The sequence below is a fragment of the Podarcis pityusensis genome (genome assembly GCF_964106645.2).
Source record: "Podarcis pityusensis genome assembly, chromosome: 7".
NCBI classification, from domain to species: Eukaryota; Metazoa; Chordata; class Lepidosauria; order Squamata; family Lacertidae; genus Podarcis; species Podarcis pityusensis.
Genome location: NC_138031.1, coordinates 76,239,065 through 76,251,375, shown reverse-complemented (window position 1 = coordinate 76,251,375; position 12,311 = coordinate 76,239,065). Strand labels below are relative to the sequence as shown.

The 12,311-nt window shown below is 43.8% G+C and overlaps 1 protein-coding gene across 8 annotated transcripts in view; it reads right to left on the bottom strand.

Moving 5' to 3' along the window:
• Positions 1-7,812, bottom strand: part of LOC308481872 (uncharacterized protein) — a 29,646-nt gene extending 21,834 nt beyond the window's left edge. The window contains exons 1-4 of one of the 8 annotated variants that reach the window (XM_081014618.1): positions 7,629-7,812; positions 4,973-5,631; positions 1,277-1,339; positions 392-578 (exon numbers count right to left, since the gene is read on the bottom strand). In XM_081014618.1, coding sequence (XP_080870744.1) covers positions 392-578; positions 1,277-1,339; positions 4,973-5,026 — 304 coding nt within the window. In that variant the 5' untranslated portion in view covers positions 5,027-5,631; positions 7,629-7,812. The other 7 variants (XM_081014615.1, XM_081014620.1, XM_081014617.1 and 4 more) reach the window with 7 other exon arrangements.
• Between the last annotated feature and the right edge of the window lie 4,499 nt (positions 7,813-12,311).

The window sequence follows — 12,311 nt, the reverse complement described above, 5'->3', positions numbered from 1 at the left end:
ACACTTGCATCTATGGTTCATTTTATTGCATTGAATGCAGGGGGAGGGGCTGATGCCCATTGGACTCGTAGGGCAGAATACGGGAGAGTCAACAGTAGTGGGGAATTAGAGCCAATGACAGGCAGAGTTAACTAATTCTGGCTTTGTCCTCACCCTCCTTGCTGCTGAGTTCCATAACAGCAACACTGGGTCTAAGAAGGAACAGGAGCAGATGGGGGCTGGCTAACAGAGGCTTAGCTTTTTAGGGCAGTGCCCCACTTACCCTAATGGACTAAAGTCTACTGGTTGAATGTCTGAATATATAATATAAAGTGATACGATGAAAATGCTCAGTATCAACAAAGAAACACATGACAACCCCTCCCAATAGAGGATTAAAAAAATAAATTACCGCTTCCAGTTGAATCATGTTTCCTTTCTGGCTTTTTTGTCACGTTTTCCATGCCCAACTTGACAGGTCCTGATGGATCATTTATGCAGTTGACAAATGAGGTATTTGTCAACTTCACGGTATGGAGAGCCAAAAACGGACCTTCCAGGGCGGGCATTCGCTCCACCAGGTCGCTCTCGCACTCCTCCTGTAGTGACATCAAATATATTCTCAGTAGGGATTTGATAGCCCTGGTCTCCCCCGGCCTAACACTTTAACTGCATCACACTCACTCTCTTGAGACCCCACAAAAGGGGCAATGCTGGAGCTTCATGCTCCGGCAACGGGGGGGGAGAGAGAGAAGGCGGGGCGGGGCGTGCGTCCTGGGGGCAGGAAGCGCTGCCTGTGGGAGCGGGGTGCCCAGCACGGGGGCAGCTGCAATGGCACCCTGCCAGGATCATGCTGCCGGGGGTGGTGTGCTCCCCCTGCACTCCTCTTCCTCTGCCAGTGAAAGGGGGGGGGGGTTAGACATTTTAAGCAATAAATCCAAATGTTTTACCTTTAAAGGTAAAGGGTAAAGGGACCCCTGACTGTTAGGTCCAGTCGCGGACGACTCTGGGGTTGTGGCGCTCAACTCGCTTTACTGGTTGAGGGAGCTGGCGTCCAGCTTCCGGGCACGTGGCCAGCATGACTAAGCCGCTTCTGGCAAACCAGAGCAGCATACAGAAACGCCGTTTACCCTCCCACCAGAGCGGTACCTATTTATCTACTTGCACTTAGACATGCTTTTGAACTGCTAGTTTGGCAGGAGCAGGGACCGAGCAACGGGAGCTCACCCCGTCACGGGGATTCAAACTGCAGACCTTCGTATCGGCAAGCCCTATGCTAGTCACATTTTTTTCTTACCTCAGCATGCTTGGTGCCAGAAATTGACACCAAGAGAATTATCCAGAAAATCGACATCGTAATCTATGAAAAAAGAAAAGCAAATGAACATTGTTTTTAGACAGCTTTTAAACCCCAGAACACTTTCCTGCCTAGGCTGTTCACCTAACAACTTACCTATTTGCAGCTCATTTGCTGAAATGCCCTCTGTGCACCAGATAACCCCAATATAAACTTAACATTGGATTGTGATGTAATCTGGCACCCCTGTCTTGAATTATTATGCCAAGATGGGAAAAGTTAAAATTGTCATTGCTAGGCCAAATTTCAGTGATAAAAATGAATGTTTTGCCTAGCATGATATTTTTATTTCAAATAATACCTCTTGCGACTGATTCACTATTTAAAGAATGGCAAAAGGGGTTTATCTAAGTGTTATGGCAATGAAAAAAAAAAAAACAAGTTAAAATGAAAGTACTGCAAGATATAAAGCAAAGGGGAGGATTGGAACTGCCTGATTAGAAATTGTATTTTGCCACCTATTGCTTAGCGTGGATGAAGGAGTGAGTGATCCTAAGAAATAGGGGGATTTTGGAATTAGAGAGTCATGATTTAAGGTTTGGGTGACATGGATATCTGTGGTATGACAAGGTCAAAGTGAATATGGACTTTCAAAATCATTTTGTTAGATGCACTATATTGAGAATCTGGAGTAGATCTAAACCTAGGTTGTAGGTGAAGATACCCCTATGGACTTCAGTGCAAGACGCATTTCATATGGAAATAGGTACAGGTAAAGAGAAATGGTTAGCCTAGGGAGGCCAGATGACTTCACCTATTACAACTTTCCATTTTATAGGTTTGTACAGCTGTTCTTCTGGTTTGTGCCAGAGCATTCCTACATCCCACTCTTCCTGAATTCTGGGTGAACTAGAAAAATTCCAGAACCAAATTCCAGAACAGCAGCACATGTGCTTTACTACAGTTTTAAGTTTCCCCAGTTCATTTCTTTCCATACACATACCAGTGTGCTCTGCACTTTAAGCTGGACGCAGCTCAACATGAGCTTCCTCCATGACATTTCAACATCTTTCTAGGGCAGAAATGAGATGGGAGAACTAACAGAGTTGCTCCCTCAGTCTTAGGGCGCAACAAGGTGGAGGTGGGCGAGCGGGAAGATGAAGCTCACAGGATCCTTATCAAGCAAAGCAATATATAGTGTCATCATGGAAAGAGTGAGATGGATGGGGGACGTCTTAGCCATGACCCTGCAATGATGGCGAAGAAATTCCAAACAAGGCTGAACTGGCCCCATGAATAAGTCGTCAGCCTGAAAGTTGGAAAAGAGTAAATGGCTTTCAAATGCAGCAAAAGTTGCATTATTATCAATAAGAACAGTTTGCTATCAGTCAATATGCAGAGCCAGACGAATACATTTTGCTGCCTGAAGCAAAAAGCCAAAACAAAACGGTGCCTCTTCAATCCCATTCCACGTACAGCAGCCAATTGAGCTGGCAGCTGAGTCTTACAATGGGGCAGACAAACTCCAGACAAAGCATGGGATAACCCACCTAAGGTTATCAGGACAGTGGTGTCTCGGGCTGCCATAGGAATAACACAGGTCAGCCTGAGCTGTTTCCTTTGAATAGAGTGATGCGGGGAACAGCAGCTTATGAACACTTCTCCAAGTGTTTTGTGCTCTTGGTAGCACTTGTGTCAACAGGGTCTGGCTCAAGTAAGAAACCTTTTTCTTGCAGATGTCTTGGAAGCACAACTTAGGTGCCCCTTTATCCCTTCAGAAAATTCCACAAGGCAGAAATGCAGAGTCCTGTTCTTTGATCTCTGTTAAGGCCGAATGGTTTCTTGTGTGGTATTTGTGGAAACATCATTCTAAGAGGCCTGAGTTACTTTCCCCCAGAATGTCAGTCATTGCACACATCCTCTAAAATGTGTCCAGCCCATTCACTGCATGAGATATATGTTGTTCCCCTTTGAATTTCCATCTTTTGAGTTCTGGGCTTAAAGGAACTAAAAGACTGAATTTGTTGTTGTTTAGTCGTTTAGTCGTGTCCGACTACTATCTGGTTACAGCAAAAGAAGAAGAAGTAGAAGAAGAGTTTGGATTTGATATCCCGCCTTTCACTCCCTTTAAGGAGTCTCAAAGTGGCTAACATTCTCCTTACCCTTCCTCCCCCACAACAAACACTCTGTGAGGTGAGTGGGGCTGAGAGACTTCAAAGAAGTGTGACTGGCCCAAGGTCACCCAGCAGCTGCATGTGGAGGAGCAGGGACGCGAATCCGGTTCCCCAGATTACGAGACTACCGCTCTTAACCACTACACCTCACTGGCTCTCCAAAAGCTCAGGGGTGGAACAATTATTCAATCCATGTTTCATATTTGACTCATGGTCTTCTTTCTTCTATATGCAATCCAGTCATTTCTTCCTGTCCAACTGATTATGATAATAGCTTTCCCCTTTGAAGTTGTGCCTTACCTATCCTACTGCTTTCTATGCTGCTGTGGCTGTCTGTCCCATAGAAAATAAACAAAAGAGTTTGTGCATCTGTGTGTGTGTGTGTGTGTGTGTGTGTGTGTGTGTGTGTGTATCCTGACTGATCAAACAGCAACATAAAACAAAATAGGGGAAAAAATAAAATAAAAGTAGCAGACTCAAATAAACTTTGTGATCAGTCAATATACGCCCAAAATCTAATAGCTGTGTTCCCCTCACAGAGCTGCAAGCTCCAGAGTTCCCTAGGAAGAGGAACTAACCTCTCAGCACCTTTAATAAACTCCAGTTCCCAATATTTTAGAGGGGGAAATTCATGACTGTGTAAATAGGTATGATATTGCTTTAAATGTATGGTGCAGATGGGGCCTAAAACCACCAGAAGATTAATATCTGGGGTATAGAGTGGAAGGCAGGGGGCAAGGAAGACCTTACACAGGAATGGACGCATTATGAAGTTAACAGAATCAAAGAATCATAGAGCTAGAATGGAAGATAGGGTCATCTAGTTCAATATCTTGCAATGCAGGGGCTCAAAGCCTTAGGATGAGTCCCCAGTAGGATTTCATCTTTCAGCCTTGTAGATGTTAGCAGTTATGGAAGTGGACAACAGCCTTTTAAAGAACACAGCCAGCTCCTCTGCAAAGGCAGGGCTAATTGCAGGGCAGGGTTTGCCAACCTCAACCTCTTTGCTGAGACAACATCCACCCATGAACCACAATCAAGAGAAAACTGCAGCCACTGGAGGTTACAGGACCTGTTCATGGTCCTGATAGGGCTTGCCTAAATCTGGGTGTATATTTATTTTTATTTATTTCACAAGATCTATACACCACTTGATTGGAAGAAAACCTCAAAGCAGTTTACAAAAAGAGTAAAACCATAAAATCATCTAAAAAAGGGGAAACAACTATTGAAAACATTGAAAAATAAATAAGATCAACAATGGGCAGGGAGTAAATTAAAATGTATGTCAAGATTCTACATTCATAGATGTTTTTAGCAGGCTCCAAAAAGTGTAGAGTGAAGGTACCTGCTTGGGAGTTTCATGTGAAAATATCTATTTCTTACAAATGCGAATCAAATATTATGTGGCACTTGTAACAGTGCCAGTTCCACAGATCCAAGCAGTTGCATGGGCATATATAGGATAAGGATATCTCACAAGTAAACTAGGGACAAGCTGTTAAAGGCTTTATATACTAACCTGTATATTTGACCTTGGCCCTGAACTTGAAACTGCTAAATTGCATCTTTGCATTAAAGCAACAAAATCGCCAAACCAAGCCACAAACGCTTCTGGTCTTGCAGGCTTTGCATTTAAGCGTGGTGGGAGATGAAAATGTTTGCGGCCACTGCTGTCATTCCCCCCCGCACCCCCGTCTGTCTTTCCTTTTCACCCCACACTCGTGACCAGTAATAAAACCAGAAGCTCTTTTCTTCAGGATCGCCTAAGCAAGAACAATCGCACAGTTTTACAGCCCAGAATGGTTTTAAAATTAAAAATTGGCAGGCGTCCACTTTACATCTCGTCCGCCCTCTGCTAAGAGAAGATTGGAGGGGTGATTTAAAAAGAAAGAAGGGGGCACTTGTGTCAACAGAGTCTGCCTCAAGTAAGAAACCTTTTTCTTGCCGATGCCTTGAAAGCACAACTTAGGTGCTCCTTTATTACTTCAGAGAATTCTACAAGGCAGAAATGCAGAGTCCTGTTCTTTGATCTCTGTTAAAGCTGAATTGTTTCTTGTGTGGTATTTGTGGAAACGTCATTGTAAGAGGTCTGAGTTATTCTTCCCCAGAATGTGTAGTTTCATTCAGGGGAGTGTTCATGGCTGGCATTGCCTCGGCAAGATCTCCCTCGCACTCCTCCTGTAATCATATCAAATATACCACATAGTCAGGATGAACAGTCCAGTGAAACAATAACTTTCCAAGAACCACCCTTTCCTTTCTTATTCCAGGTGCTGCCACTGGATGTGCCTGCATTGGAATTGATTGAGGGCCCTCTCAGTGGCAGTTCCCCACCTGTCAAATGCACTCCCTGGTGCAATGGGAACATGGTCACCCAGTGAGTTTTAGAACTCAGTGTGGATTTGAACACTGGTCTCCCCTGGCCTAACACTCAACTGCATCACACTCACTCACTTGTGACCCCACAAAAGGAGGGCATTTTTAGCTCAATATTACTTTTAACTCTGGGGTAAATAGCAACCTTGGGGAGGCAGATCAGAACGGGTGAGGGGCCACAGGGGGTTGAATCCCCTCTCAGCAACATCATGTGTGAACATCCCCTCTTAATTGCCGCTCTTTCATTAAAAACCAACTGTGGAAGGCACATCATGTGCTGACAGTGCAGTTCTGTGTGTGCAATTTTTTTCAGTCTTCTTGGGTTCAAAGGGGCTTAATCTCAGGTAAGTTGGCATAGCAGAGGATGGGCAGGGAGCACCAGGCTGCACAGCACAATGACCTGAATACCCTGGGCAAGAGCTGCAGCTTCACTAGTTTCCTTTTCATCTGCACCCACTAGCTGCTCCTTGGCATCCGAAACCTCAATGGTTTCTTTTTCTAAGAGGACTACCAATTTCTCCGTTTCTGCGGAAGTCTGAATCCATTTCAGCTGAAGAGCTGGAAGCTCCTTTGGCATTATTGAAATCTAAGGACAATCAAGGGAGAGGGCATAATCTACATATTAATTCCTTACTGTTCCAATCTTCAGTTCACCACATTTCATAATCATTCAAATTCAGGAAAAAAATCAAAACAAAAATGCACCAACATTTTAGTGGGCAACTAGGTACCAGAATCTGCAGGTGATTTTGCTTTCTAACTAATCAGGAGCTGTAGTTTGTTAAGGGTGCTGGGAAATGTAGCTCTGAAAGATAAAGTGCCCAGGATTCTTTGGAGGAAGTCATGGGCCTTGGTGTGTCGACAGCTATTGTCTTTCAACAATAATATGTTAATAATAGTATGTTAATAGTATGTTAATAATACTGAGCTTGCAAAGGATACAGCAGATAATGAAAACAGATACAAATTTCCATAAAATCTACCTGTTTCAACATAACCCGAGACATGGGCTCCTTGGTGACGTGGTCAGACTCCTCCAAGTAGTATTCCACTTGAAATCCATTGAGTAAAAACTTGAAATTGCTTGAGTACTCAATAACGTTCTCTCTCAGTCTCTGTTCATAATATTGAGCTTGCAATAGATAAGACAGATAATGAAAACAGATACAAATTTCCATAAAATCTACCTGTTTCAACATAACCAGAGACATGGGCTCCTTGGTGATGTGGTCAGACTCCTCCAAGTAGTATCCCACTTGAAATCCATTGAGTAAAAACTAGAAATTGCTTGAGTACTCAATAACGTTCTCTCTCAGTCTCTGTTCATAATACTGAGCTTGCAACAGATATGGCAGATAATGAAAACAGATACAAATTTCCATAAAATCTACCTGTTTCAACATAACCAGAGACATGGGCTGCTTGGTGACGTAGTCATACCCCTCCAAGTAGTATTCCACTTGAAATCCATTGAGTAAAAACTTGAAATTGCTTGAGTACTCAATAACGTTCTCTCTCAGTCTCTGTTCATAATACTGAGCTTGCAACAGATATGGCAGATAATGAAAACAGATACAAATTTCCATAAAATCTACCTGTTTCAACATAACCAGAGACATGGGCTGCTTGGTGACGTGGTCAGACTCCTCCAAGTAGTATTCCACTTGAAATCCATTGAGTAAAAACTTGAAATTGCTTGAGTACTCAATAACGTTCTCTCTCAGTCTCTGTTCATAATACTGAGCTTGCAACAGATATGGCAGATAATGAAAACAGATACAAATTTCCATAAAATCTACCTGTTTCAACATAACCAGAGACATGGGCTCCTTGGTGACGTGGTCAGACTCCTCCAAGTAGTATCCCACTTGAAATCCATTGAGTAAAAACTTGAAATTGCTTGAGTGCTCAAGAACCTTCTCTCTCAGTCTCTGTTCATAATACTGAGCTTGCAACAGATATGGCAGATAATGAAAACAGATAGAAATTTCCATAAAATCTACCTGTTTCAACATAACCAGAGACATGGGCTCCTTGGTGATGTGGTCAGACTCCTCCAAGTAGTATTCCACTAGAAATCCATCGAGTAAAAACTTGAAATTTCTTGAGTACTCAAGAACGTTCTCACTCAGTCTCCTGTACTCTACACCCTGTTGTTTGAAAGTTGCCATTAGCAGCACTGGCTCTGAGAGGTCACCCAATGCTTCCTCGCCGATATTTTCAAGCAAGACTAGGGTTCCAAACTGGATGGCGTTCTCCAAGGTTCTTAAGTAAGTGGAGTCAGACACCTTGATAATGGAAAGATTATAGCTTGCTGCTTCCGTGCCCCTATCCTCCTTTCCTCCCAAGCTCATCTTTTCAGCCCTTTCCAGCTTCAGAGCGCATTCCTCAATCCTCTTTTCAAGTTCGTTTTTCCGTTTATTAAGTGATTCAAGTTCATCGTTTAGGTCCCGTAGACGGTCAATTACTTTCTTTAGTTCGTCTCTGTCCATATTGAGCTTCTGCATCAGCAGAGTGAGCAACCCTTCCTCTTTCCTGAGTTCTTGATGTTTTGGGGCCACCACCTTTGCCACCCGGTCGTACGCTTCCATGGATCCAACTCCTTGGCACAAGCCTTTGCAGGCAGATGATACAGCTGGCTCTATGAAAGCTGGGTGAAAGTCCACCTGGCTGAAAGTCCACAACTTCTCTCTACTTCTCTTCATTACAGCTGGGAGGAAATTCTCTTTGTCAGAAGTCTTCAAGGAGTCGAGGAATTTCAGGTGCCTTACTACCATTTTGGAACTACCTGAAATTTCAAATAAATACATATATATTAAAATGTTTTCAAAATATAAATATCTCATTTAAAAAATCTGGAAGATTTTCAACCTTCCTGTTCTTTCCCCTATAATAGTTTTTGGAGCATCCAGGTGATTCTTAAGCCAAAGGAAATGGATAAGGTCATAAAATGACACTTGCATCTATGGTTCATTTTATTGCATTGAATGCAGGGGGAGGGGCTGATGCCCATTGGACTTGTAGGGCAGAATACGGGAGAGTCAACAGTAGTGGGGAATTAGAGCCAATGACAGGCAGAGTGAACTAATTCTGGCTTTGTCCTCACCCTCCTTGCTGCTGAGTTCCATAACAGCAACACTGGGTCTAAGAAGGAACAGGAGCAGATGGGGGCTGGCTAACAGAGGCTTAGCTTTTTAGGGCAGTTCCCCACTTACCCTAATGGACTAAAGTCTACTGGTTGAATGTCTGAATATATAATATAAAGTGATACGATGAAAATGTTCAGTATCAACAAAGAAACGCATGACAACCCCTCCCAATAGAGGATTAAAAAAATAAATTACCGCTTCCAGTTGAATCATGTTTCCTTTCTGGCTTTTTTGTCACGTTTTCCATGCCCAACTTGACAGGTCCTGATGGATCGTTTATGCAGTTGACAAATGAGGTATTTGTCAACTTCACGGTATGGAGAGCCAAAAACGGACCATCCAGTGCGGGCATTCGCTCCACCAGGTCGCTCTCGCTCTCCTCCTGTAATGACATCAAATATATTCTCAGTAGGGATTTGATAGCCCTGGTCTCCCGTGGCCTAACACGCTAACTGCATCACACTCACTCTCTTGTGACCCCACAAAAGGGGCAATGCTGTAGCTTCATGCTCCGGCACCGGGGGGCAGAGAGAAGGCAGGGCGGAGCGTGCGTCCTGGGGGCGGGAAGCGCTGCCTGTGGGGGCGGGGTGCCCAGCACGGGGGCAGCTGCAATGGCACCCTGCCAGGATCATGCTGCCGGGGGTGGTGTGCTCCCACTGCACTCCTCTTCCTCTGGCAGTGAAAGGGGGGGGGTTAGACGTTTTTAGCAATAAATGCAAATGTTTTACCTTTAAAGGTAAAGGGTAAAAGAACCCCTGACTGTTAGGTCCAGTCGCGGATGACTCTGGGGTTGTGGCACTCAACTCGTTTTACTGGTTGAGGGAGGTGGCGTCCAGCTTCCGGGCACGTGGCCAGCATGACTAAGCCGCTTCTGGCAAACCAGAGCAGCATACAGAAACGCCGTTTAGCCTCCCACCAGAGCGGTACCTATTTATCTACTTGCACTTAGACATGCTTTTGAACTGCTAGTTTGGCAGGAGCAGGGACCGAGCAATGGGAGCTCACCCCGTCACGGGGATTCAAACTGCAGACCTTCGTATCGGCAAGCCCTATGCTAGTCACATTTTTTTCTTACCTCAGCATGCTTGGTGCCAGAAATTGACACCAAGAGAATTATCCAGAAAATCGACATCGTAATCTATGAAAAAAGAAAAGCAGATGAACATTGTTTTTAGACAGCTTTTAAATCCCAGAACATTTTCCCGCCTAGGCTGTTCACCTAACAACTTACCTATTTGCAGCTCATTTGCTGAAATGCCCTCTGTGCACCAGATAACCCCAATATAAACTTCACATTGGATTGTGATGTAATCTGGCACCCCTGTCTTGAATTATTATGCCAAGATGGGAAAAGTTAAAATTGTCATTGCTAGGCAAAATTTCAGTGATAAAAATGAATGTTTTGCCTAGCATGATATTTTTATTTCAAATAATACCTCTTGCGAATGATTCACTATTTAAAGAATGGCAAAAGGGGTTTATCTAAGTGTTATGGCAATGAAAAAAAAAACACAAGATAAAATGAAAGTACTGCAAAATATAAAGCAAAGGGGAGGATTGGAACTGCCTGATTAGAAATTGTATTTTGCCACCTATTGCTTAGCGTGGATGAAGGAGTGAGTGATCCTAAGAAATAGGGGGATTTTGGAATTAGAGAGTCATGATTTAAGGTTTGGGTGACATGGATATCTGAGGTATGACAAGGTCAATGTGAATATGGACTTTCAAAATCATTTTGTTAGATGCACTATATTGAGAATCTGGAGTAGATCTAAACCTAGGTTGTAGGTGAAGATACCCCTATGGACTTCAGTGCAAGACGCATTTCATATGGAAATAGGTACAGGTAAAGAGAAATGGTTAGCCTAGGGAGGCCAGATGACTTCACCTATTACAACTTTCCATTTTATAGGTTTGTACAGCTGTTCTTCTGGTTTGTGCCGGAGCATTCCTACATCCCACTCTTCCTGAATTCTGGGTGAACTAGAAAAATTCCAGAACCAAAATTCCAGAACAGCAGCACATGTGCTTTGCTACAGTTTTAAGTTTCCCCAGTTCATTTCTTTCCATGCACATACCAGTGTGCTCTGCACTTTAAGCTGGACGCAGCTCAACATGGGCTTCCTCCATGACATTTCCATATCTTTCTAGGGCACAAATGAGATGGAAGAACTAACAGAGTTGCTCCCTCAGTCTTAGGGCGCAACAAGGTGGAGGTGGGCGAGCGGGAAGATGAAGCTCACAGGATCCTTATCAAGCAAAGCAATATACAGTGTCATCATGGAAAGAGTGAGATGGCTGGGGGATGTCTTAGCCATGACCCTGCAATGATGGCGAAGAAATTCCAAACAAGGCTGAACTGGCCCCTGAATAAGTTGTCAGCCTGAAAGTTGGAAAAGAGTAAATGGCTTTCAAATGCAGCAAAAGTTGCATTATTACCAATAAGAAGAGTTTTCTATCAGTCAATATGCAGAGCCAGACCAATACACTTTGCTGCCTGAAGCAAAAAGCCAAAACAAAACGGTGCCTCTTCAATCCCATTCCACGTACAGCAGCCAATTGAGCTGGCAGCTGAGTCTTACAATGGGGCAGACAAACTCCAGACAAAGCATGGGATAACCCACCTAAGGTTATCAGGACAGTGGTGTCTCGGGCTGCCATAGGAATAACACAGGTCAGCCTGAGCTGTTTCCTTTGAATAGAGTGATGCGGGGAACAGCAGCTTATGAACACTTCTCCAAGTGTTTTGTGCTCTTGGTAGCACTTGTGTCAACAGGGTCTGGCTCAAGTAAGAAACCTTTTTCTTGCAGATGTCTTGAAAGCGCAACTTAGGTGCTCCTTTATCCCTTCAGAGAATTCCACAAGGCAGAAATGCAGAGTCCTGTTCTTTGATCTCTGTTAAGGCCGAATGGTTTCTTGTGTGGTATTTGTGGAAACATCATTCTAAGAGGCCTGAGTTACTTTCCCCCAGAATGTCAGTCATTGCACACGTCCTCTAAAATGTGTCCAGCCCATTCACTGCATGAGATATATGTTGTTCCCCTTTGAATTTCCATCTTTTGAGTTCTGGGCTTAAAGGAACTAAAAGACTGAATTTGTTGTTGTTTAGTCGTTTAGTCGTGTCCGACTCTTCATGACCCCATGGACCAGAGAACGCCAGGCTTGAATACTGCAAAGCATATCCATAAGGCAAGTGAGCTGGTGCAGTGAGGTATTGTGTGGCCTAATTAGCCAAGCCAATATTACTATCTGGTTACAGCAACAGAAGAAGAAGAAGAAGAGTTTGGATTTGATATCCCGCCTTTCACTCCCTTTAAGGAGTCTCAAAGCGGC